The following is a 26,255-nucleotide window of genomic DNA, read 5'->3' on the forward strand; positions in this document are numbered from 1 at the left end:
CAATAAATGACTATTATAAGATGCGCAATACAAATTTTTGTAAGAAATTAACTGCTCTATAAAAATGGTGTCTTATATTTTGGCGATTAAATTAAGCGTTCAAAAGATATTCGGAGACAGAAATCAGTACACATGAAAGTTTGATGATGAATGATGATGATTTTTTGTAGAGCATTAAATTTCCTACAAAATTCGTCTTGAACATTTTTCTGTACAATCAATAAATGATGAAGTATGAATTTTATTCTATTGGACTGAAAAAAAAAATAAAAAACTACGATGCGGAGGATCTTCCTATTAAAATTAAGAGCTCATATTTTGTGAGAATTTTTTTAAGGTGTCTAGCAACCCATTTTTCCGTGGCACTTGTAAAAAAAAAAATAATTGATTTTTTTGACCCACCCTAATATATATAAAATACGTAAAAGTAGAAAAAAGAGAAGCCATTTTGAAGAAAACACTCTTCCTTGTAATTTTGTAATATAATATATTAATTAATTAAGATTCTCTTGTATTTCGATTAATCGAAAAAAAGAAGAAATATTTAAAATAAATTAAATATACATGTATTATTTTATTCGATAAGTATAATATATCATTTTTGATTCGAAATGAGGATTTTTTTCTGTATTTTATTTTAGATACAATAATAAGATAATTGCAGATATTAATAGATATTTTGTTCCACCAGTTTCCTACTTATATTAATATGAATTCACACTAACATTTCGCTTAATACAATTAAAATATAAATTGTTCTAAACCTCTAACGAAAAAGCAAACAACTAAGAAACAGGAGCGAGGGAAGCCCACGATTTCTTATCGCTGGAGTGGGAGTTATGCTATAAGAAGATAATTGACTGTAGAAGAAAGCAGTTAGGTTTCAAACCAGCATCGAAGAAGGAACACCAAAGATATTCTTACGATATAATCATAACTACGAAATATAGTAAGGAAATCATTTCTATATCAAAAGAAAATCTTCAATTCAACTTTGTTCACTAAACGAGGTATGTTTAACGATATTTTCAATTAGAATTCTAATGATTAAAATTTTGTTTAAAATTATTTCTCCATTATAAGATTTTTCACTTCAACCAATGTATGCTAATTTTACATTATTTTTTTTTAATTTTATATTAAGCACTTGTAAAAATAAGTCGAATAACGTATATTTTCGAAATATATTCGTCGTAATAAAAATTAAAAAAAGAAATCTAGAAAAAGTGTTATTTCTATCCATATAATTATGAATAATGGGTAGCGTGTATTATTACATAAAATAGATGTGTAGATATTACATTCAAGGTGACTGAGTTGATCGAAGCGCGATCGTGTTATTTTATGTACGCTTGTGTATTATATTTCTGTTCGTATTCATTAAGACTTGTTTAATTGATATCATATATTATTATATCTTTTCTGAATTAAAATATAATATTTTAATAAATTTGAAATAATTAGTTAACATAAAATGTTAATACATATGTGTATCAACATAATGTATTTTATGTATTAACATAACATAAAGTGTCACAAATTATTTCCATAAACAAACATAACTTATTTATTTATTAATCTTTATGCATCTTAATTATTATTATTATTTGAAAAATAATATAAACGTTAACGTATAAAATTATAAAATCGCAGATATAAATTGATTTAGAATATTGTGACCTTCGCATCTTATTACCATTTCGAAGTAAACATCTTTCAAGGGCTATACTATGTTCAAGGATACCATGTCTATCAAGTTGAGAAACGTTCTCATAAGTGATCCGGTGGATGAGTCCTGCAGTTCTCTTCTTTCGGAATATGGTATTCCTGTAACTACAAAATACAAGCTTTCGAAAGACGAGCTTATTAAGGAACTACAGGTAATTAACAATGAACATTTATTTGTAAAAAACAACAATTTTTCATTCCATCGTTTCATCATAATTATACAGTACATTTAATTGTGCTTTACAAACAATTTTAACAAAGCAACTAATTATTATTTTCTTTAACATTTCAGTTAAATTAATTAGAAAACTTATAATAATTACGATAATTAGACAATTCATTAGCTTTGCAATCAAGATAGATATCGATTATATTGTTCGATCATTATAATTATTTTCTTTGATATTATAAATAATTTGTATTTATAAGTTCAGTACAGAATTATATCTTTTATTATGAATAACTTTTTTAGATCATTTCTAAAAGATAAATATGAAAAATTTCTTCATAATTTTTCTTTTTTACATAACTAAAAGATATTTATTTTTTTATCTATTTAAAAATAAATGTACAAAATAAAAATAATATCAAATCGATTCGTTATATTCATCGATTACGATAGAATACAAATTATACAATATAAATAACACTTATAATTGATTTTCGTGTGAGTATTGCCTATTTCCATTCGACTTACTCGATTCGAATCAAATCAAGGTTTTCATCGACATTCGTTCTATTCATATAAATCATTTAATATTATTATTATTATTATTATTATTATTATTATTATTATTATTATTATTATTATTTCAAATTTGAAAATACTCGAAAAATTTAATAGAAATATATTTTCTCATTTAATAAAAATAAATGATGTTATTTAAAAAATGCATGTTTTCAATTTCATTTGAATACGTCCAAGATAATAAGATAGAAAAAGAAAGTAAAATAATATTAAAGAATAGGAATCATTTGTTATTTTTAAATTAACATTTATCAATCATAAAAAATATTATGCAAGCAAATGTTCCATGTATTTTACATACAGAAAATGAAATATCGTACGAAATATTTCTTACAAAAGTATGTAATTTTTGTTCATAAACCGCATTTCATCTAACTTTAATATTTATAAAATTCTAATATTAATAGAAAATAAAAGAATACAAATGATTATTCATACGGTATTACTCATAAAGTAATTTTTATCAAACATACGAAAGATGTACATATGTGCATGCAATTGTGCAAATAAAAGACATTATACGAGATATTTTTTGCATAAGAAAAATATTCAATTTTATCTTAACTACATTCTTTTATAAAATTACAAATGAAAATATAGAAAAAAGAATAGGAATTAACGATCTATTATTCATAAATAAAAATTTATAAAAAATATAAGATACGTAAAAGTGTCTCGCAAGAATATGCAAATTTGTCCTAGCCAATTATCTTCAAACTTATTCTCCTAGTAGTGAGCCCATCCCCCTAACCACCCTTTTTCCCATATACACAATTTCTTATAACAGTTTAGTTTCCCTTTCTTTCTCCATCTCTTAATCCTAGCCGTGTTTCTCCGGCATCCTCGGAAAGTAAGCTTATTCGTACGTTTTTCTTTTATCACTTGCAATTCGGTCTGCGAATCCAGTTCTATCCAGTTTTGTCGAGGAGGCAGAATACCAGTTAACTGCATAGGAGGTCGTTGTACCAGAACAGCCTGGAGTCTCTGTTTCTGTCTCTTTTTCTCTCCCTCTCTCTCTCTCACACACACACACGCGCAGTTTCTCTCCTCTCTCCTCTCTTCACACTTTATTCTTCCTTCTATCTCTTTTCCACTTTCAGTAGTCAACTAGTTTGTTTCGTTCCTCCTCCTCCTCATTCTCCTCCTCTTCCTCCTCTTTCTTTTTTTCTTTTCTTCCTCACAGCATTCACTCCTTCTCTGAATAACCTTTCCTACCTCTTTTTCTACCTTCATATTTCAACAGACTAAAGTATCGACGCAGAAATTGCTTATATCTTTATATGAAACTTTTCGATCTCGATAGATCTTCATAAAAAAAATCAAAAAAACAGAGAAAAAGAAAGAGAGAGAACGAGAGAGTACTGAAAAATTGCTACTATTTCTTTTTACCTATACGAATTGTCGGACTTTAATCTCTGTCTTTTGATTTTATGCTTTTAAACAAAAATATGATAAAAATTATTTGTTATATTTTTCTTTTTTCCTAAAAAAATTTCACAAAAATTCAATAATAAAGTTCAGTTCATTTTATCAATTCATTTGTAACTGAAATATGATCGAAATAATTTTTAATATTATTTTGAAGAAGGAAGTTCAAAGAAATCCGATGATTAAAAAACGGTTCATTCCAAATATAATATTCTTTTATTATTATTTTTTGTATTTCTTATTAATGCTTAGTTTTCGAAAATAAAAATAATAAAAAATTCTCCTTGGTACGTACAACAGTCAGGACTAAAATACGGTTCTTTGATCAACGCGTTTAATACCTATTGTGTTTGTTTAAGCAAAACTAACACAGCTCGTGTAAATGAAACGTTTGTGGAAGTCGCTTAGATATTATGCATAATACAAATATCATGATCTCACTTATACATAGTTTTCAAACCTGTTTTCTACATAAATAGACAAACTAATAAAATATCAAAATTTAAAAAGGATGAATTAATTAAAATATATTACATTAATTTTTAATATTTACGTATTGCATTTATAATTTATAACATAAATATTTACGCAATAAACAAAATATTATATAATCTAAGATAATGCAAAAATGATCATTTACATATCTATCTCCTTTATATAAATATAAAGGATATATATAATATAGCAATAATAATTAATTCATTTGTAGAACCAAAATGGGTACAAGCCCATCCTCAATATCAAAAATAATACAAAATAATAAAATATAAAATAAAAGAAAGGACGAATTAATTAAAATATAGTATAACTAATTGTTAATCCTTACGTGTTTATTTAACTAAATCTAAATATTTACAAACACACATAAAATATAATATTAAAATAATAAAGTAATAATAATGTTCATATCTTAAGTCTCGTTAAATGTAGCAATAATAATAATTTTATTTTAGAATCACGATGCTCTAATTGTACGTTCAGAAACGAAGGTCACTGCTGATATAATATCGGCCAGTTCAAATCTTCGTGTAATAGGTCGTGCTGGAACTGGAGTGGATAACATTGATCTTGAAGCAGCAACACGCAAGGGAATCCTCGTATTAAAGTATGTGTATTTTTTGTAATCTCTAACGCAATTATATTTCCTTTTATCATCCTGATTATTAAAAATTTGTATATTTGTTCAATTGTAGTACGCCAGGTGGTAACAGTATAAGCGCTTGCGAGTTAACATGTTCGATGATATGTGCATTACCACGTAACATAGTTCAAGCAGGCCAATCGATAAAAGAAGGAAAATGGGATAGAAAATTGTATTCCGGTTTTGAATTGTATGGTAAAACATTAGCAGTCTTGGGTATGGGTAGAATTGGTCGAGAAGTTGCATTGAGAATGAAATCTTTTGGTATGATCATCGTTGCTTTTGATCCATTGCTGAAGAAGGAAGTTGCCGAATCTCTTGGTTTTAAAAAAATTACATTAGATGAAGTATGGGAAATTGCCGACTACATCACCGTACACACACCGTTAATCCCAAAAACAAGAAGTAATTTCAACCAAATATAAAATTTAGTTGTAATTTTATTTTTTTGTTGCAATAGTATATTTATATCTAATGCATTCTATTGAATTATAGATCTGATAAACGCTACGACATTGGGAAAATGTAAGAAAGGTGTGTACATTATAAATGTAGCTCGAGGTGGTATAGTCGATGAAGAAGCACTTTTAAATGCATTGAAAAGTGGTCAATGCGGTGGTGCAGCTTTGGACGTGTTTACAGAAGAACCACCTAAGAGTCCAGCTCTTATCGAGCTTATTAAACATCGTAATGTTATAGCTACTCCACATTTAGGTTGGTCATTGATCTTTCTTTATTTTAATAAATCAAAAATTATTTGTTGAATTTAAATAACATATCTATATCATGGCAGGAGCTAGTACTGCTGAAGCTCAGCAACGTGTCGCTGTTGAGATAGCCCAACAATTTTTGACATTAGCCGAGAAAACAACGGAATATTCTGTAAGTGGTATCGTCAATGCTCCTCTTTTAGCTGCAGCAATGATGGAAGATAATGCACCTTGGATAGAATTGTCGAAGAAACTCGGCCAGTTAGCAGCAAGGCTCGTTCAAAGGAAATTAAATACACCTGTGCATAGTCAAACTATTGGCCCAGATATGGAAGACAAGAAATTTATTCATACATCTGTATTAGTTGGTATACTTACAGGTCAAACGAAAAATGGTTTGAATTTGATCAATGCACCGATTTTGGCTGAAGACATGGGTGTTGATCTCAAGGATAGTCATGTGCCAGGTGATCACAGAGCGGTATTGGTTACTGTTGGATCGCATCAAATTAAAGGTAAATCTATTGTTTTGTTTTTTACAAAATTAACATTATACATATAATAAGCATTATATTAATTATGAATATTGTGATGTTAATTAAATAGGAACGATTCGTGATAACCAACCATTATTAGTCTCAGTCGATGATGCTCTCTTTCCAAATGACATAGCACTGACGAATCATATCTCTCTCTACCGTGCTAAAAGTGTACAAAATGTGGCCGATATTGTTAATGTATTTTCATCAAAAGGTATTAATATAAGCGGTTTAAATGCCAACGGCAACTGGATAGTCATACAAACTAATCACGAAGTCTCTGTTCCTGTTGATGGTATTGAAAGTTTTTAAAATGCATTATGCATTTATTCAGAACTCTAATAGTATCACCAAGACCCCTGTTGAATGATTACCCTTAAAAAAACAATGGAATCGTTAGTTTTGTTTTTTCAATCATCTCAGTATTTTAGAAATTTCTTATCTGAAAAGAGAATAACATAATGGCAAATTATATTAATTATAAAAAAAAGAAGAAAAAATGGCTTCAAAAAATTTATTTGAATCAATGGCAAATAAAAAGCTTATGTAGTTTATCGTATAAAAAATTGAGACAAACGAGCTTAAAATTGTACATAATTATACATATATATATATATATATATATATATATATATATATATATTTAAATATGTTAAAAATAAAATGTAATGAACGAAATAGCTCGTTATCGCTTTTTTTCTTGATATTTCTCCATCGAGCGGACCGTTTTAGAGTCCAATTTTTAAGATCTTATTAAGAAATTCATTTTTTCATGTTAAGATGAGATCATAATTTTATCGTTTAAACTTTTAAATATATTTATATATATAATTTTCATTAATATTCCTTTTTTACCAAACCCTGTAAGAAAGTCTAAATGTATACTTTTATAATAATAATTATGCTTATTAAAATAAAATTTTCACAATACATTTTGTAAAAATAAAGTGAAATAAAGAATTTATTTTTGGTATACCTTGTTATTGATTTTTTTTTATTCTTACATTGTCTTTCGCTTAAAAGAAAACCTTATTTATAATGGGTTTTGCATCTTAATTTTAGAATATATTTAAATATATATATATACTAGAATTTATATTTTAAATTCATAACAAATATCACATTTTTTCATTTATAATATGTACAAAATGATATCCGTAGGCAAAAGAATAATAAATATATATTTATCTTATCGGAAATCTGCTTGTGTGGTTCTGTGATTACAAACGCATGTATACATCATATATACATATACATCCTTGTGTGTATAGGTATACTGTAAAAAATTTGTAAAATAATGAATATTCACAGTAAAATGTTTCCGAATATACGCCGGATTACTAGCTAGCAAATGTATATGCTATATTAAATAACTTTCGTCTTCGTTCTTATCAAATATTATAGCACACAGATATGTTGTAATTTATAAATATACAATAAGATCTAACATTTTGGATATTTATAAACGCACTATTTTAAAGATGTATAAATTAGGACCGAGTTTGTACACATTAGGTATAGTATAAAAAAATAATATAGATAAAATCTCATCAGAGATTCATATTCTTTCATAACTATCTGCTCTGCAGCAGTTAAAAGTGAAAGTAATGCCATCCTAAAAGAAAATAATAAAATTTATTCATCAGATTTAATCGCACAATCGTTTATTTAGAATTTTTAATAGTATATAATACTTACTCTAATAAGCGATGGAAGATCACACCAAAACTCGTGATTAGGTAACATTTCCCAACCAGTCGCACCTCTTAGCATCCTTAATGTTATTGCACCACCAATAAAATATAATCCACTGAACACGAAGAATAGAATTACCAAAGTAGATCCTATCGAAATGGTAGCTAGAGGCAGTTGTTTCTTGCATGGATTTATTGTCCCCATTGGTGGAACCTAAAATAATATTTAATATCATTTTTTATTTAAATTTAAGAAACTAAATTATAAAGCATAGATTACCAATTACTTATATATTATACGTACATGATAGGTAACATTGTTGGAAATAAATTGTGCGGTACATTTTGTGCAACAACTAACCGTTGTTCGTAAAACCGAATTTTGATAAGTTATGGATACTGATATATTATTATACCCTGATACCAATTGTACGTCAGTTTGATTCACAACCCCTAATTCAGTAAGTTTTGTTGTATGAAAATTATTGGAGCAGAACTATGAAAATAAAAGATTAGCATTAATACAAATATTATAAAATATACAGATAAGTAAAGACCTAAAGCATGAAATAAAGCGTCACATTATATCATTGTTTTCTTTACTAATTATATTACCGATCCATTTTGTTTAGTACAATGGAGTTCATTTTCATTAATTTTTTCTGGTATATTCTCACAATAATCGATGTACAATGTATGAGGCAGTTTCTCTTCAGGTTTTCTGTAAAAAGAAACCCAAAATATAATAATTTAACATTTTTGTAAATATTCGATATTAGTGATTCTTTAAAGTTTTTATACAATACAATTATCAAAAAAAAGTAAGGCTAGAATCACCAACTATACGAACCCTTTGTATATAATATTAATTAATATCTTTGCTTCATTGTCAGGAACGATGCAAGTACAAGTCTCGATGTTATTACATTTTGCCGAAGTCGTGTCAAAAAATATTATCAAAAATAATCCGAATACAATAAACATTGAACTATACGTAAACATCATTTAACTCTTTTCCTACGAAACGTTATGCAACTTTACATAGCACTTCTCTATATTGTAGAATAAAGTCTATTATAAATGTAATTAGCTGATTCTAACCTCATTATTGTTAAACATTTCTTATTTAATATTTGGAAAATTTTTAACTTTCTATAATAGTATATAATACGTTTAAATATAATTCTTTTAATATTATTTTTATATAATAAATCATAGATCTTATAGTAATTGTAGATGAGAGAGAAAATATCTTCTATCTTTCTCACATGCATTCTAAATGAATCAACCAATGATCACGCGTTGCACAACATGTACTGCTCGCTGATTGACTAGAATCATTTTAACCAATCAGAAAACAAATAATCGTGCAAATGGTGACAATTAATGCGCATCGATAAAACGAAATCTTTCTCATAGATTTGTTTAAAATATTCAAAGAACGCTCGTATATTTAATCGTTAATTGCGTCTAACTCACTTGTAGTGTTATTAATTTTTGATAAATATACAATTTGTTGCTCAATATTTGTACAACTTGTTATAGTAAGTATTAAAAGGTTTAATTCTTATAACATTACTTTTTCAAATATATAACCTTTAACTCTCTACTGATTATTGTTTACAATTTCATGTTCTAATGAATACTGAGAGCTATTGAGATAAAAATTAATTAAGCTATTATTAGAAATTTAATTTGAATTAATTTAAGATAATTAAATAACAATAAATAATTACATAGATGGAACCTATGACTTTGGGATCACCTGTTAGCAATGCAATACCAAATCCAAGTAGTCCTGGTAGTAATACAATGTATCTTCCAAGTTTTCTTTTAGGAGATACAAATACTGTAATTAATAATTATTTGTATTTATTTATAAAAAAATTGTTGGTTAGCAAGTCTAATATATAACTAAAATTTTTAGCCTACCAAAATCGGAGGAACTACCCCCCAAGATAATAGTTTTAGACATTTGAATGCAAATATTAATATGATATCACCAATTTCACAATATGGTACACCAGACTATCGTATTAATCGTCAGAAAGCTGTTTTTGGTAATACTACGACACCTAATACATCACAAATAGGTACAGAAAATCATGTTGGTGGTCCACCAACTCGTGGATTATTCGATATTGTAGAATCTTCACCGGCTATAACGACTCCTAAAACAGCACTGAATCAAACTAATCAAAGTTTTTATTCAAATCATTCAAAAAAATTAATTAATTCGACCAATAATATGTTATTCCCAGATAGTCCATTAAGTTTGAACAATAATGAATCGCAAGGACTATTACAATGGGTTACTGTTTTTGGTTTTCCACCGAATGCGATAAATACAGTACTTTCGCATATTTCTAGCAAAGTTCGTATAATAGATAAACATTCACCACCTTTGCCTATAAGCAATTGGATACATTTGAAATGCGCATCTGAACAAGAAACGCAAAGGGCATTAGCATGTAATAGTAATATAGTTTCGGGCTCAATTATGATTGGTGTAATACCATGTACGGATGAAGCTGTTATTTTAAGTTGCGATAAAGAAAATCGTTCTATGTTAAATGGAAGTATGAAATCATTTTCTACATTTAATAAAATTGATTTGAGTAGAGAACAGAGTACACCTCATACGCCAATAAAAATTAAAAATGCAAGACCACTTGTAGCAGGTTACAGTCAACATTTAAGTCCACAATCAGTAACGTTGGCAGAAAATGTTCCACAAAAATCTACTGGATTAGTTACTAAAGCGATGGAATATGTATTTGGATGGTAATTTAAATAGTTAATTGCAATCTAATTTTTATATTAAATAAAATTGTACAATTCGAATTAAAAATAAACGCATTATTGAAGATATTTAATTAGCTAGGAATAAATAAATATTTCGTTACTTGTTTTCTATAATTATATATTAAATTTTTTCGTATCTTTATTTCTCGTTTTAAAAATTTTCAAATGGATATTAAGTAATTGTTAAATGATCAGTAATATTATTTCTAATTTCTAAATGAATCTGTTTTGATATGGTACCACACATCTAATCTTATTATTATTCTAATACATATATGAATAATAATTAAATCTTATTCTACAATATGATATATATATATATATATTTTTTAAATTACTTTTAATCATATGATAAATTTTATTCATTTGTAAGATATAATTTATAAAAACGGTAATTTTGCATTTGTTTCATATTCAAATATATTTCAAATTTTTTAGTATTGTTAAACAATTGTATTGAATTTGTAATAAAAATGACGATTTACGATAGATAATGAAATAATTCTAATGTATACAAAGAAAGTAATATACACTTTTTAATCTAAATATATTAATAGATATCAAGTCGTTATTACATACAACATGTTACATTTTTTTCATTCTATTATAGAGATGACGATATTTTTTACTTTACTTTATTTTTTTCATCTAAAACAGACAAAATCGTTTTTAATAATTGAAACCAAAATATTATAATAATGAGAATTAATATTTATGTAATAACAATATTAATATATAAAGATATTCGACCATTATAAACACTAATAAATAAAATATTTCATTAAAGTACCTATTTTTGAATTAATTAGTATTATTTTGGACTATCAATAGTCGCACTGCCTAAGTCGGTCATTTTAGGATATTTAACTTTTTTCTTATCCAATTCATCCTGTGCCCATAGGATCATTTTTAATAAATTATTTAATCTAGGACTGGTTGATTCCCTGTGTTCCATTTTCAATATAGCAGCGTTTAATTCACTGGCGATCTGTAAGTAATGTAATTATAAATATATATTAAAAATAATATTAAATAACCATGGTAAAACGAGAAAAACATATATTATATTACCTTTTGTCGATGCGTGGGGTGAAGAAGATCACTAAAAGGACTTTTATGTGGTTCGTCAAAAGCCAACAAGGCTAAAGTACGTTCCAATTCACACAAAATATTATCATCCGATTCTCCAGCTTCGCTGAGCTGATCTTGAGCAAATTGTAATGCCTCTTCGATTCTGCCAGTACGAATTAATTCAATGAGATGTAATTGTTGTAGGTGAAAATAAAGATATCTATCATTGTCGAGTAATTCAGGATGTAATTGATTGACCAAATCTGTAGCTTCTTGAATGCGACCATTTTGTATTGCATCTCTGATACGAATTCTATCATCCAATGAACTTAATTCTATCGTAGGACCAACTCCGGATTCTTGTTGAAATTTTTCAGCCGCTTCTTTAAATCCCTCTAAAAAATATACAATAATTATTAAACATAAATACAGTAGTAAATTAACAGATAAATGAATCTTTGAATATTAAAGAAAAGAAGTACCGGTTACAAGATAATTCATAATCAAATTATTCATAGATACTCTTTGCGTGTGGGATCCTTCTTCGAGTTTAGCTACCCACTCATCTTTAGTTATACCATCCTGTTTTTCCGGAAAACTCATTGTCCTTCGAAGAATATTCATTTAGAGAATAAACTACTGAAGATTAATAAACAGAATATTAGACTTCCTAATTATTAACTATCTACTCACGTACAAATGTATTATTGAAATACAATGTTTCAGAAATATGATTATTATATTCCTACAATTATATATACATTTATATACATATATATATATATATATATATATATATATGTATGTATGTACCGTTAATAATTTAGGATCACTCAAGAACACACTCTTTCTATTTAATTCTACACGTAAATAATCGACGAATATATAAAAGGGAAGAACCAAAAAAACAATTTTAGTTTGCACTTTGTATTTTCATTAGATATTTACTTCAAGATTATATATTGTATTTTAATAACAACCTACTTTTACAATTATTGATTATAATTTGAGCACTCTGGGAATGGAAACGTCCAAAAGTTTTACTCCACTTTGTAACAATCTTTTTTCTAATACGTTTTTTTAACTGTGTGTACGTTTATATAAATGGATTACCTGTCAACATAAAGTTGAAAACATTAGGCATTGTATTCAATGCATAACATAGTATAAGAAAACACAATTATTTACATTACATGTGAACTTACCCTTGTATTATCTCTTTGAACTGTCACCAGATGTCATCGTTGAATTCAGTTTGCAATCATGGCGGATCCATTGAGTTTGTTGCGTCAATATAATGTTAACAAAAAAGAAATTATTGAACGTGAAAATCAAATTATTTTTGGCGAATTTTCTTGGCCAAAGAACGTTAAAACCAACTATTTAACATACGGGTAAGTTTTTTTTTAAATCATCGAAAATAATATTTTTATTCGGTACAGTCTGTCTCTGATTATCACTATTAACGGGATTGAATATTGTAATGCTATGTAGAAATAAACAATATATATATATATATATATAATGCATCTTTAAATCGTATAGTATCGTACAATTGGTGAAATCTCTTTTCTACGTATGATATGCTTGTAATGCACAATTAGCTTACTTTTATATAATATATTACTTAGAAGAATAATCCAATATTTTATTATGAACTGTGTAATATTTATATTGCATTATAATTGTATTTTATATTAAATTAATATTTGTAAAGATTATCTTTTATATATATTTATAGATCCGGCAAAGAAGGAACAGCAAAGGAATATTATACACTAGAGTGCCTCCTATTTTTATTAAAACATGTACAGCTTACGCATCCTGTGTACGTGCGACAAGCAGCCGCAGAGAAGGTTCCTGTCGTACGTCGTCCTGATAGAAAAGATCTTTTGGCCTATCTCAACGGAGAAACTGCCACATCAGCCGCCATAGACAAATCTGCTCCGTTAGAAATTCCAACTCAAGTTAAGCGTACTGCAGAGGATAGTCTTGAAAGTGGGTCATCTAAGAAACCTCGTTTTGAAGAGACGCATGTACAGAAAGTCAAGGAACAACTTGCAGCAAGACTTGATGCTCCTAAAGAAGCATCAGTCACAGTCGACAATATCAAGTCTCTTTCAGAGGCTATGTCGGTTGAAAAAATTGCTGCCATTAAAGCTAAACGATTGGCTAAAAAACGTACTACTATTAAAGAAAATGATGATATTGGTATGGGCTCAGATTTACGTGTTATTCTTGATATGGATGTAGATGATACAAAAGATATAGTTTCGAGAGAAAGACAATGGCGAACGCGTGCTACAATTTTACAGAGTAGTGGTAAAATATTTGCTAAGAATATATTCGCCATTCTTCAAAGTATTAAAGCTCGAGAAGAGGGAAGACAAAAGGGTCCTGCCATTCCAACGCCAATGGTTACGCCACGTTCTACTCCTATGAGACCGTTACCTCAACCGGCTGTTTATAATCGTTATGATCAGGAAAGATTCATCAGGCAAAAAGAAGAAACTGAAGGATTTAAAATTGATACCATGGGCACTTATCACGGAATGACACTTAAGTCTGTGACAGAGGGTACTAATCCGGCAGTAAGGAAACCACAGGCCAATCCATCCACGACTCCAACTTCTGGACTATTACCGACATCTGCTGCCAAACTTACACCTCAACAGGCAGCACAAAATAAAAGACCTAGCAGAACTCCTATAATTATTATCCCTAGTGCAAATACTTCTTTGATTACAATGTATAATGCAAAAGATATTCTTCAAGATCTAAAATATGTTAGTCATGATGATAAAAAGTCTCAAGGTTGTAAACGAGAAAACGAAGTTCTTTTACAACGTCGTAAGGAAGGTGGCTTAACAGTACCGTATCGCATCATTGACAATACGCAAAAATTAACTCACGCCGATTGGGAAAGAGTTGTAGCAGTATTCGTTATGGGACCAGCATGGCAATTTAAAGGTTGGCCGTTCGACGGTAATCCAGTTGAAATCTTTTCTAAAGGTATGTATGAAATTAATTATTTCACATTTGAAAAAATACAACTTTTATTTATACTATTTAAAAATACTAAAGATCAATCATTCCTTTACAGTTTGTGCATTTCATTTGAAGTACGATGAAATGAGATTGGATGCAAATGTAGCACGTTGGGCTGTTACAGTAATCGAATTAAGTAGGACAAAAAGGCACTTGGATAGAGCAGCATTAATGATATTTTGGGAACATTTGGATAAGTAAATATTATCTTTTTTTTATATTTTCTTTTAATCAATCAATTCATCAAGAAAAATTTTAATAAATTCTTCTTCCTACAGACACATGATCAAAAATAAGCCCCACTTACGATTTTAAATCGACGGAGATTATTAATGGAACATAGTTATTGCGAACAATAAAAACAGCTATAATAAAATTCGCATTTTGGGTACTTTTCATAAAAGCGAAACTTGTATATAGATTATTAAGAAAAAATAGAAATAGAGAAGGAAATAAAAGAATTTTGTACATATAAATATATTTGCAAGATGGTATAGCATATATATTATCTTATCGAAACAGAAAACTAGGATTCAAATCTGCAAATTTAATTATTAATTATAAAAAGAAGCAACAAAAAATCGCTTACCATATATGGATATACGATTTTTATACATATCCACAAGAATGAGTATCATCATTGATAAGCGTAATGAACATAATTCACTTAATGGATGAGATTGTTCGTAACTGCCTTTGTTTCACGTTTAATAATTATTTAGCAAATTAATAAAAAATATTAACTATATGTGTAGTTAATACACATTAAATATACAAAGGTAAATCATTATAGGCTCGTGATACTAATATAAACGCATGTGCCTATTATTAAGTAATATATTTTAAGTAAAGCACATTATATACGTCTATACGTATATAAAAGAAAGAAACTGTACTATGATTTAATGTAAAATATTTGGTATAACAATGGCATTACACAAATTGAAAGTATTATTCAACGGTGTTACATTGATGAAATTTATTAAAAAACCAAATAACAATACAATCTTGTACATGTCATTTTTAATGTATTTTAAATTTAATGATACACACACACACAGTATACATATATTTTTTTCATTTCAATTATAGTATCAATTCCTCTATTTAATTTATATTCTTAGTAAAAAAATATTGCACTTACGTTCACACATATATAAATAAATATATATGTGGGTATATATACATAAAAAAAGATTTTCGTTTCTTATCACCGTAGTGTCAAATTTCAGGGTGTATTTAGTAATTCGAAGCACGATGGATCACGAATTCCCAAAAGGGGGTAGAAAAGGATCACCGTATTTTCTCTTCCTAAAAGTGAAGCCAAAGTAAATCCCTTCAGGGCATTGACTCTTGTGTTCAACCGATGCCGATTCTATTTACACAGAAAATCGAATCTTTCTAACTCGGTTACAGAATTTCTATTACTTTGGTAGAAATCCATTGCTTTTTCTCACGGAAACTGATAATAACAACACAGTAGTAAAGCTTTTATTTTTTATTTCCAAGTATTCCTTTAGGATATAAAACAAATTTACACCAACTTTTAAACTAAATTAACATTACACAGCTACGTATTTTTTTTTTTTTTTCAATATACGCATGTGTGTGTGTATATATATATGTGAAGATGAAGTATGACCAATAAAAAAAAAGAAAAATTCGATGGTCATCGAGTTTGATTAATCTGCATTTTATTTTACGCTTGACGATCAAAGGTCAATCGTTGAGGTGTATCATAATAAGTGATGCATGCATTAACACGCTCGAATTGACCTAACTGTTGCGCTGAACTTTGAAGACGAGCCTTTCCTGTAGAAAAGAAATTACCTTATCGATTCGTAAGATTCGTTAAATCCCACACAATATACATGCATACCTTATATATGTACACATGAGTTGATTTTTTTTAAACATCTAACGCCTATAATATATACATATATGTATGTGTATTCGTGCACGATGAACTCAGAACATTAAAGATTTGTATAGCTCGTTATATACAGGATATGTGTGACATTTAATTAAAGATCTCTTGCAAAAGGATAACATTTTTTTTTCTTTTTCTTTTTTCTTTTTAATTTTTTCCTTTTTTTTATAACGATTATGAAATAAACATATTTTCTTGCAATTAAAAATAAGCGGATTTATTTTCTAGTTTAATTTTATAAGATAAAAAACAAATGTTTACAAGAGAGAGAAAGAGAAGAAAGATTATTATATATTACATTATTAAAAAATACGTTACAAGATAAAAATTTTTTGTATGAAATTTAAAGAGTTTCCTTAGTTCATTTGTCAAGTTTTTCGAACGGTTTATAATTATAGAAGAGAATTGCCACACAAATTTGTTTAAAAAGTCATCAATTTTGTTCTTTTTCTTTTTTAAATATAAATAATAATTAACAATAACAGTATATAAATATCAAACATTTAACAGGTAGCGTATTAGATGTCTTGAAGAAAACATCAACTTATATTCATTAATATTAATTTATAGAAAAATTGGTAAAAAATAGAAACCAATTTTAATCTTAATGACAAATACAATTTTGACAATTTTCTCCTATAATAATACTTTATCTACCGCTCATAATAAACATTGATGATAGTTTTATAAAAATCAAAAATCCAGACGATACAAACAACATTTCTAATTTTATTTTCAAGCATCCAGTTGATCAAAATTTAATGCCCCATTAAATGGAATATTAATCAGTTAGCGGTAGTTAAAGTAATAATAATAACATTAATCGAAAAACGAATCAGAGTATATTGTAGGAACACTGAGTACAATTAGGAAGGACACAAGGAATAGCAGGAAAAACAGGTGGTAAATGTAAAGTAGCTGATCTTGGTGTTAACTGATCAGCTAGATGATCGGCAAGACGATCGGTAACTTGAGCATAAACGCGATCTCTAAGTTGTTGTTGCATGTTTGAAGCAAAGTAATCATTGTATCGAACAGTTAAAGCTACGGTTTCTTGGTCATAAGAAATTGGTAGAGTCGAAGGATCTGGAGATTCGGAATGATGGATCATCGATGTTGGATAAATCGTTGGTCCAGTATTTGGGGTGATATTTTTAGAAATGTGATCAGGTAAAACATTGAGAAGTCGATAAGCATCTTCAAGATAAAGATTTCTAGTTAAATTCGAGGAAATTGGTGATAATAAATTATTGCTTGATAAATCTAGATCATTCGTCGATCTTTCTCGATCCAATGGTACTTGCGTTTGAGGTGGTCGAAAGGCTGACGTTGGAACCTCATTATTTGACATGGAATCAATCCCAAGACTCTCACTAGCGAAATACTCAATGGCTTTTAATAAATCTTGACCACATCGTTGGAGGACCAATTGTAGGACTGATAATTTTGTTCTAGGAAATAAACGTGCCAAAGTTTCGACTGATCTTCGAGATACCGAAACCTCTTTATCTGTTGATCCATTTATAATTCCTTTCAACGATTTCGTTGTTCCTTCCTCGGTCGAATTCTGAAGAAGAAAATATCTTCTTCCTAGTATTTGGTAACGAAATGGTTCAGGATTTCCCAAAATTTTAAAATAACCAAAAATCACTATAGAAAACACATTTTTCACAATCTAAATTTTAAATTTTCATAAATGACATGTTAACTATTTTTATGTTTCAATATTCAACACAACTTTAATACTTTAGGAAATCTCTGCGACAGATAATATGGCTGATCTAGTCTTCCTGATCTCTACTCAAACTTACCTTCTTTGTAGAATCTTCCATCGGGGAATCAACTTTTCGTGGACTCATATCCCTACCATTTCCTTCTTCTTCTTTATTGGATATTCCTTTTGGTTCGGTTACAGACATCCCAAATATTTTCCCTGCTGGAAGTCGGCTTAATTTTTCACCTGTAGCTACTTTTGCCATCCTCAAAGCTATTGCATCCTCGGCAGCTTGTTGTCTCTTCAAAGCGACCTTATATTCGATACATTTTAATTGCGAATTTTCTTTTCTTATTTTCTTGTTTTCTCTATATTCGTTTTGTCTTCACCCCCCCATCCCCACCCCTTTTTCGTTAAAATAACTTTCGAATACATTGAATCGAGTTCGCGAGATAATTCATTTTCTTTTCTTTCTAAACTGATTCATTCGTTTACTTGATACTCTTCTACTGTATGTCTTTTATTAGCATCCATCGTATATAAAGTATACTAATGTGTCTACACACGTATGGAACCATTTGCCACACGTTATTTCAAGCTAGACCACCCACTGGAAATTCTTTTCTCGTGTTTTACAATTTACACGCTATCAATGATATCAATCAATTTTCGACAAATACAATAATAATTATTTTTAATTTATTAATTATTAAATAAATAAAATTTTTAAAAATATTTAAAAGGTAAAAGAGAGAGGAAGAAAGGAAAATTTCTTTTTCATTGTCCAGGGATTTTTTTTATACATTTTCGCACCCCTTTCATTGTACATTTAGTTACAGATTCACAACTACCACCACCGCTAATACTTCTTACGCATTTATTCGAGTTTATCTCGAAAAGATCGAAAGCCTTGATATTTGTAGTATGTGTGTGTGTATATGTATATATGTATGTACGTGTTTATGTGTGTAAGTTAGTAGAGACAGGATCGAGTGTCATAATGCCTATGCAAACAGAAATGAAACGCTATACCGCGGGTTAATGGATTTCGTTTTCATCTTTCTCTATTTTCTTCTCTTCTTTTTTTTTTCTTCATTATATGTAACGTTGAAAGATAAAAAAATGTTTAACAATACATTTATACTTATGTGCAAAAGCAAATAATCATTTTATTTAATAATAATAATAATGTAAAAATTACCTGAGCAGCCATAACTCGTTGACGTTCAGCAATGAGAGAACATTTTGGACAGAGACATTCTCTGTAACGACATTCTCGTTTGTGTCCCCTTAACCAGGAAATTAACCCGTGATTTCTACAACGCGCGCATTTTGGCCTCCTTTGTTTACTCTGTTCTTCATTAGGGATCTCTTCCGTAGATTTGTTTTTACTCTTGTTGCGCAGCATCGATATCGATAGTTTATCTTGTAAAATAAGTTCTTTTAAAAATTTTTTTTAAACTATTCACAAATGATTTAACAAAAATATAATTAGCACAGTATTTTAATGATATCTTTTACAACACACATGTTTCATTTCGTTTATATAAAAAAAAAAAAAAAAAACAAAAAAAAGGAAAAAGAAGTTTAAAATATATTTAAAGTTTTATAAAAGTGAGTAAAAATGTCCACGTGGATTTTAGATTTAAAAAATGTGTGTTAGATACTAAAAAAAAAAGATAACGGATATTAAATGATCAATGATCTCGTACAATTGTACGTTAATCACAAACTGGAAGAACTTTCTCACTCACTGAAGGAAGAAGATCTCAAAGCTAATCTCCTGGAGATTTAGTTTCTTCCGTAAGAAACAGACGATTGGCTAAGAGAAATGTACAGGGTGTCGACTTGAGTGCGATTCCAGCATCCCTTAAAGCAAGAAGGGGATATAGAGATCGGGGGAAGTATAAGAGAAGAGGGTAAAAAGACAAACATCCACCGGGCCAGCCTTTCCTCCCGATTGGTCCTGTTTTGTTTACTTTAACCGCCACTCCCACTCCGATCGAGAACTTACTCGTGTATATCCACTCGATTTTCAAGTATGTGTTATTATCGTTTATTCACGTCCTTCTCTGGATAACAGGAACTGAATCTCGATGTATAAAGTAATGCATATATATTACCGGTCATAACTATTTGACCACTTTACCAAATAATAGAAAGTTAACATAAATGCATACCATATCCAATTTATTTTTAGTATTTATAGGAAATTTAGAAAATAAATTGTTTGTTTAAAATTAATTATGTTCAATCCGAAAGTGTCAACTATTAATAAAAACTTCATTTGTGTAAAATGTACTTTCAATACACATTAATTATAAGTTTTTATTGATTGCATTTATAAGTCAATTTCAATTATTATTTAAAACAAATTACTTATACATACATACGATTACAGAGGTCGTTATTTAGGGATGCAAAGACTATGCAAAGCAATATTGAAGCAAGAAGTAGTGTGTTTTGATGAAGCTAATATAAGATTGAAATATTTCATAAGCATTCTATAAGTTCTTTATTTTTTTTATTTATTCGAAATATTTTAAAATTTCTCTACATGGTTGTAAAATAATTTTAACTAGTAATGTATATGTGCTTCTAGGAAAGATCTTTGACTTATTCTTAATGTGTACACTTAGGTATATAATAATTGATTTTACGTTAAACATAGGAATATAAGATTTTCATACAATTATAACGAAGGTCAAGTTTTATCTACTTACCGAGTAAAGTATATTATGTATAATTCATGAATAGACTGAAACTTGTTGCTTCAAAAGCATGAGGATCTGTCCTATAAGAAGTACTAAACCTAGAGAATATATATCATACATAGATAAGTATCTATAATGTTTACACGATCTATACTTACTACGATATATACCATGTAGTATCAATACATACTTATTATAATAATTACGAGTAAATGATCAAATTCATTGAAAATATTAACACGGAATGTGTTTTATCGAATGTTATTTTTAACAATCGTTTAATTTTATAAAAATAATACTTCTATTTTTTTAAGAATAAATATATATGGATTGGTTTGGAAAATTTTTAGCCTAACTTAAAAAACTTTTAAATCCATCCAAGTAAGTTAACCTATTAACTGCCAAATTATGTTTTGTTTAAAAAATATTTATATTTTTTAAAATGTCTTAAATGGAAATTGTGGCTGGTTGTACGAAAAGAACTAATAAGAGACTATTTCTTTTATTATATGCGTTATCTTATACATACAAAATATGCCATTATTATTATGCCATTTTTCCATATAGTCCAAATGAAACCGAGTGATATATGTAACATAAAATTCCAAAATTTCCATATAGGGATCGTGGCAGCTAATGGGTTAAATAATTTACATTTTTATAACATAATTATTATTCATTGTACATTAGTTTATACAATCTATCATATACTTTATTATTTTAAAAATTGAAAATCAACATTGTAATTTTTCAAATCAAATCAGAATGAACAAAAAATAAAGGGTCGATGGAGAGATAAAGGATATATGTATACGTAATAATTAAAAATAAGTAAAAAACAACATGTTTACTGCCAAGAATCAAGATCATTTTATTCGTATTTTTATCTTGTTTTTTCTTCTTTTTTTCATTTATTGGGGATTTTCTCTTATTTTCCTTTTTTTTGCTTTTCTTTCACGAATACAGAATTCATAGGTGGATTTTTGAACGAGATCTGTATGGAATAATAGAATGAATGTTACCATCGCAAATATTATTAAATCGGTCACATTCGGTGCATGTTCGCGCACTTATAGATTATTTTATTTTTTATTTATTAATTATTATTATTATTATTAATACAATATTAAAACATGCTTGTGCCGTACTATAAGTGCATTCTCTCGCGCGAGGTCTATTATTTAGACGCAGCCATGATATGTAATTCCTTCGTTAAATCCATCTGGGCACTTACGAACGATCGAAACAGATCGGAAGCTATTTTATTCAATGCCTTGGCTTCCTATCTTTTTACCACTTTATTTTTCTATGTTTTATTCTTCTTTGTCTTTTTTCATCTTTCTTTCTTTTTCTCTCTCTCTCTCTCTCTCTCTCTCTCTCACACACACACACACACACACAGCACAACGTTCAAAAATGCACACATTCACGCACGCACTCACACTATTATCGACACTATGCTACTTTCTTAAAACGTTCGCTTAAATATTCGTCACTTTTAATTTAATCTCTTTTATTTTTTTTTATTTTACTTTTTTTTTAGTAGATTGAAGTATTTTATTTGTTTTTTAATAGTAGTATTAGATCTTTCATGAAGCAAATTCGTAATAATAATAATAATAATCATCATCATCATCATCTTTTAACGTTTATTGTAATTTATAATACATCTACAATGAGTCATAGAAATATTCTAATATAAGTTTGGAAATATTTGATAAAACATTCCAAAGTAATTTTTTTTTATGGTTAGTTCGAAAATAAATTAGCGCGTACATGTAAGAAATATTTTTTCTATAGAATAATTAACGTTTTAATGAAAAAAGCCAAGGTTTTTTGTCGTAGCACGTTATTATATGCTTCTATTGGATATGTAATTAAGTTTAATATCAAAATCAACCTATCATAAAGCGAATTACGTTTATTTAAAGATTATTTATAGTATCGTAAGAAAATGATGAATTATGCAATGTAAGTAGATTTATTTTTGTATATTTATGTAATTATAATAATTATTTGAATAAATCTTTTCACAAGTGTAACTCGCTTCAGGATCGATCAACTTCGATAAGATATTTTTTGGTAGAATATGCATGTATATATAAGAAGAATCAAATGTACAAAATGCATATATATATAATTAGTGATGATTTTTTGTTCTTTGTTTTTTATAAAAGTACATGATAAAAAATTGAAAAAATTCACGTTTAATATCTTTTTTTTTGTTCCATGCTACGACAAAAGACCATCCTTTCTCTCTTCTTCTTGTTTTCATTCATCCTTTTGCACGAATAGTTTTTATATACATAGCACACTAATTTTTGTTGTTATTTTTTATATATTGTATAATATAATTATATATATATATATCTATTTTTGAAACTTCAAATTACTCGACTTGTAATAAGATACATACAAAACATTCTTCTTCTTAGATTTAAAAGAAGAAAAAAGATAGAAAGAGGGAAAAAAGCATTGAAATATTTCTCTAACTCGTTGTATATTTTTTTTCTCTAACGTGAATTCTACGAAGATAAGAATCAAGAATGGTTTTATTTAATTTTTTTTTATTTTTTTAATTATAATAAGTCGATTTTGTTGTTGTTATTAAACGACAAAGAGCTATTAATGATCTAAGAAAATGTTATCAACAAATTGATACAAAGTGGCACAAACGACCATTTTTTTTGTTTAATTTTCTTCTTGTTATTTTTATTGTTGTTGTTGTTGTTGTGTTGTTGTTGTTGTTGTTGTTGTTGTTGTTGTTGTTGTTGTTGTTGTATTGTGTTGTTGCTGTTTGTTTGTTGTTTATTGCATTATTCGGAAAAGGTCGTTCCTCGAAGGCGACAAATTTCATATGTCATTTTTTTCTCGAATAATTATAACATACATTGCACTCGAGTATTGTCAATAATGTCCGATATTCACACAAAACGATCGAGTAAGACGATTAAGTTCAGTTTTATTTCTTTTTTTTTGTTGGATATGGTCAAAAGATATGGTCCATACGTGTGTCATTTGTACTGGGTTTACAGATTGTGTTTATTTTTCAGAATTAATTGATCATCCTTTAATTAATTAAAGAACTTCGAACAACGACCCCGTTACCGAATCTTTTATTTCTTTTTATCTCTTTCATGTATTTTTATTTATGTATATTTGTAATCCATTACAGGTACTATACAAGTATCTTAAAAATCATTTGATCTTGGGTTCGTTAAAAAGACGAATAAAAAATAATAATACAATATTAAATGTTCATATAAACGGCATCGATTTGATAAAAATTATTGTAAAATGTATCATTCGTTTATTTATTTATTTGTTTGTTTGCTTTTTTATCTATTTATTTATTTTTTTTATTAATTTTTTTGCGTATATATAATCTTTCGGTCGTAAGTGCCTGTGCTTTTTTTGATGCTCTTATATTTTCTCTTTCTTTGTTTTTTTTTTCGTTTTATATACTTTATTTTATTTTATTTTACGTTTATGTTTATATTATTTATTTCTTTTCTTTGTCAATAGCATAATACAGGTATATGTTTTTTACGTAAAAGCGGTATAATGAAAATTCTTTTCTATTTTTTTTATCTTCTTTCTTCTTTTTTTTCGATGTATACATTTTGCTCGAGCGAATGTTAAAGAAAGTCGAAAAAGTATGAAATTTGTTCATACAATCGACGGAAGCAGATTTCTCTATTTATTTTTACTTTTTTATTTATATCCATCTATCAACCGAACAATAATAATAATAATAATAATAATAATAATAATAATAATAATAATAATAATCATCGTTTTTCTTCATCAGAATTGAGAAAAGGATACATCGGATCTTTAATAATAATCGTAATTCTGTTTGTTTGCTCGTTTGTGCTTGTCTTTTTTCTTTCTTTTGTAAAAATGAGCTTCGATGCTTGCTTGCTCGTTTATTTCCTTTCATGAAGGCAGTTCAATTTGCACGTTTTTTTTTAATTGTCATTAAATTAATTTATTATTACAGATATAACGAAAAGAGATTTAAAAAAAAGAAAAGTAAAGTTTATCAACGCGACAATTATTCGCAATTGAACTAATCGAATAAATAAATTGGAAGGGCAAATTGTTTATTTCATTCATTTAAATTAACTCTCAATCATTTAATTTTTATCTAATTAAAACAAAAAAATAATATTATAACATATACTATACATCGTATTAATTAATTTTTATTAAAAACTTACTCTTTTACCTTATATGCAAATTTTTAATAACGTATAAACCAATTAAAATTAATGTTGTAACGAAGGAAATAATAGAAATATGAAGAATAATTTTAAAAATGCACATTTAATTATAAAAGTAAATAAATAAATAAATAAATAAAAATTATATAACGTTATGGATAGAATAATTTCGTTGAAAATTAATGATATTAATTCATTTTGAATGATGAAAATGATACAAATATAGCAATTCTAGACTGCCTTTACATTACATTTCACCGCATAAAATTTCTCTCTTTCTTTCTCTCTCTCTCTCTTCTCTCTCTCTCTCTCTCTCTCCCTCTATCTATCTATCTATCTATCTATCTATCTATCTATCTATCTATCTATCTATCTATCTATCTATCTATCTATCTATCTTTCTATCTATCTATCTATCTATCTATCTATCTATCTATCTATCTATCTATCTATCTATCTATCTATCTATCTATCTATCTATCTATCTATCTATCTATCTATCTATCTATCTATTTATCTATCTATCTATCTATCTATCTATCTATCTATCTATCTATCTATCTATCTATCTATCTATCTATCTATTTATCTATCTTTCTATATATCTATCTATATATATATATATATATCTATCTTTCTATATATCTATCTATCTATCTACCTATCTATCTATCTATTTATCTATCTATCTATTTATCTATCTATCTATTTATTTATCAATCTGTCTATCTTTTTCTCTTTCTCTCTTTGCTTTCATAC

The 26,255-nt window shown here is 27.7% G+C and overlaps 6 protein-coding genes across 12 annotated transcripts; 3 read left to right on the top strand and 3 right to left on the bottom strand.

Moving 5' to 3' along the window:
• Nucleotides 1-387: 387 nt before the first annotated feature.
• On the top strand, nt 388-7,267 carry LOC107073002 (uncharacterized). The gene is made up of 7 exons (XM_015333384.2): nt 388-1,010; nt 1,740-1,880; nt 4,858-5,009; nt 5,098-5,450; nt 5,541-5,759; nt 5,839-6,270; nt 6,362-7,267. The coding sequence occupies exons 2-7, from the start codon at nt 1,746-1,748 to the stop codon at nt 6,604-6,606; spliced, it is 1,536 nt and encodes a 511-aa protein (XP_015188870.1). The 5' UTR covers nt 388-1,010; nt 1,740-1,745; the 3' UTR covers nt 6,607-7,267.
• LOC107073042 (uncharacterized) lies at nt 7,255-9,199 on the bottom strand. Its single transcript, XM_015333446.2, has 5 exons — nt 8,839-9,199; nt 8,604-8,709; nt 8,293-8,484; nt 7,993-8,202; nt 7,255-7,909 (listed from the first exon to the last, which is right to left on the bottom strand). Exons 1-5 carry the CDS (start codon nt 8,991-8,993, stop codon nt 7,853-7,855), a joined length of 720 nt encoding a protein of 239 aa, XP_015188932.2. The 5' UTR covers nt 8,994-9,199; the 3' UTR covers nt 7,255-7,852.
• Nucleotides 9,200-9,348: 149 nt separating this feature from the next.
• On the top strand, nt 9,349-10,859 carry LOC107073036 (nucleoporin Nup35). Its single transcript, XM_015333434.2, has 3 exons — nt 9,349-9,532; nt 9,729-9,839; nt 9,916-10,859. Exons 2-3 carry the CDS (start codon nt 9,729-9,731, stop codon nt 10,774-10,776), a joined length of 972 nt encoding a protein of 323 aa, XP_015188920.1. The 5' UTR covers nt 9,349-9,532; the 3' UTR covers nt 10,777-10,859.
• A 724-nt stretch (nt 10,860-11,583) lies between these two features.
• Hou (GID complex subunit 8 homolog protein Houki) lies at nt 11,584-12,989 on the bottom strand. 7 transcript variants are annotated; one of them, XM_089171253.1, is made up of 5 exons: nt 12,849-12,955; nt 12,558-12,609; nt 12,347-12,471; nt 11,865-12,259; nt 11,584-11,781 (listed from the first exon to the last, which is right to left on the bottom strand). In XM_089171253.1, the coding sequence occupies exons 3-5, from the start codon at nt 12,465-12,467 to the stop codon at nt 11,605-11,607; spliced, it is 693 nt and encodes a 230-aa protein (XP_089027379.1). In that variant the 5' UTR covers nt 12,468-12,471; nt 12,558-12,609; nt 12,849-12,955; the 3' UTR covers nt 11,584-11,604. The 7 variants fall into 7 exon arrangements, with proteins under 7 accessions (XP_089027379.1, XP_015188959.1, XP_015189003.1 ...); XM_015333473.2 differs by lacking the exon at nt 12,558-12,609 and having other exon boundaries at nt 12,347-12,503; nt 12,849-12,989; XM_015333517.2 differs by lacking the exon at nt 12,558-12,609 and having other exon boundaries at nt 12,849-12,986.
• A 109-nt stretch (nt 12,990-13,098) lies between these two features.
• hyx (cell division cycle 73 hyrax) lies at nt 13,099-15,392 on the top strand. Its single transcript, XM_015333364.2, has 4 exons — nt 13,099-13,258; nt 13,606-14,876; nt 14,968-15,109; nt 15,191-15,392. The coding sequence occupies exons 1-4, from the start codon at nt 13,128-13,130 to the stop codon at nt 15,225-15,227; spliced, it is 1,581 nt and encodes a 526-aa protein (XP_015188850.1). The 5' UTR covers nt 13,099-13,127; the 3' UTR covers nt 15,228-15,392.
• A 1,094-nt stretch (nt 15,393-16,486) lies between these two features.
• On the bottom strand, nt 16,487-26,253 carry LOC107073029 (doublesex- and mab-3-related transcription factor A2). The gene is made up of 4 exons (XM_015333420.2): nt 26,158-26,253; nt 19,758-26,077; nt 18,654-18,869; nt 16,487-18,409 (listed from the first exon to the last, which is right to left on the bottom strand). The coding sequence occupies exons 2-4, from the start codon at nt 19,962-19,964 to the stop codon at nt 17,678-17,680; spliced, it is 1,155 nt and encodes a 384-aa protein (XP_015188906.1). The 5' UTR covers nt 19,965-26,077; nt 26,158-26,253; the 3' UTR covers nt 16,487-17,677.
• Between the last annotated feature and the right edge of the window lie 2 nt (nt 26,254-26,255).

The sequence above is a fragment of the Polistes dominula genome, unplaced genomic scaffold (genome assembly GCF_049000335.1).
Source record: "Polistes dominula isolate Pdom_NZ unplaced genomic scaffold, Pdom_raw_medaka contig_31, whole genome shotgun sequence".
NCBI lineage: Eukaryota > Metazoa > Arthropoda > Insecta > Hymenoptera > Vespidae > Polistes > Polistes dominula.

Excerpts from the sequence above, each read along its gene's own strand:
- LOC107073002 (XM_015333384.2), top strand. The coding sequence starts at position 1,746 with ATGTCTATCAAGTTGAGAAACGTTCTCATAAGTGATCCGGTGGATGAG. Across the intron at positions 1,881-4,857 it reads AGCTTATTAAGGAACTACAG|AATCACGATGCTCTAATTGT; the intron begins GTAATTAACAAT and ends ATTTTATTTTAG. Across the intron at positions 5,451-5,540 it reads GTTAATCCCAAAAACAAGAA|ATCTGATAAACGCTACGACA; the intron begins GTAATTTCAACC and ends ATTGAATTATAG.
- LOC107073042 (XM_015333446.2), bottom strand. The coding sequence starts at position 8,993 with ATGATGTTTACGTATAGTTCAATGTTTATTGTATTCGGATTATTTTTG. Across the intron at positions 8,710-8,838 it reads ATTAATATTATATACAAAGG|AAAACCTGAAGAGAAACTGC; the intron begins GTTCGTATAGTT and ends TTCTTTTTACAG. Across the intron at positions 7,910-7,992 it reads ATCTTCCATCGCTTATTAGA|GATGGCATTACTTTCACTTT; the intron begins GTAAGTATTATA and ends ATTTTCTTTTAG.
- LOC107073036 (XM_015333434.2), top strand. The coding sequence starts at position 9,729 with ATGGAACCTATGACTTTGGGATCACCTGTTAGCAATGCAATACCAAAT. Across the intron at positions 9,840-9,915 it reads TTTTAGGAGATACAAATACT|CCTACCAAAATCGGAGGAAC; the intron begins GTAATTAATAAT and ends TAAAATTTTTAG.
- Hou (XM_015333473.2), bottom strand. The coding sequence starts at position 12,488 with ATGAATATTCTTCGAAGGACAATGAGTTTTCCGGAAAAACAGGATGGT. Across the intron at positions 12,260-12,346 it reads TATGAATTATCTTGTAACCG|AGGGATTTAAAGAAGCGGCT; the intron begins GTACTTCTTTTC and ends TATATTTTTTAG. Across the intron at positions 11,782-11,864 it reads ACCCCACGCATCGACAAAAG|ATCGCCAGTGAATTAAACGC; the intron begins GTAATATAATAT and ends CATTACTTACAG.
- hyx (XM_015333364.2), top strand. The coding sequence starts at position 13,128 with ATGGCGGATCCATTGAGTTTGTTGCGTCAATATAATGTTAACAAAAAA. Across the intron at positions 14,877-14,967 it reads AGTTGAAATCTTTTCTAAAG|TTTGTGCATTTCATTTGAAG; the intron begins GTATGTATGAAA and ends ATTCCTTTACAG. Across the intron at positions 15,110-15,190 it reads TTTTGGGAACATTTGGATAA|ACACATGATCAAAAATAAGC; the intron begins GTAAATATTATC and ends TTCTTCCTACAG.
- LOC107073029 (XM_015333420.2), bottom strand. The coding sequence starts at position 19,964 with ATGCTGCGCAACAAGAGTAAAAACAAATCTACGGAAGAGATCCCTAAT. Across the intron at positions 18,870-19,757 it reads AACGAGTTATGGCTGCTCAG|GTCGCTTTGAAGAGACAACA; the intron begins GTAATTTTTACA and ends ATCGAATATAAG. Across the intron at positions 18,410-18,653 it reads TGGAAGATTCTACAAAGAAG|AATTCGACCGAGGAAGGAAC; the intron begins GTAAGTTTGAGT and ends TTTCTTCTTCAG.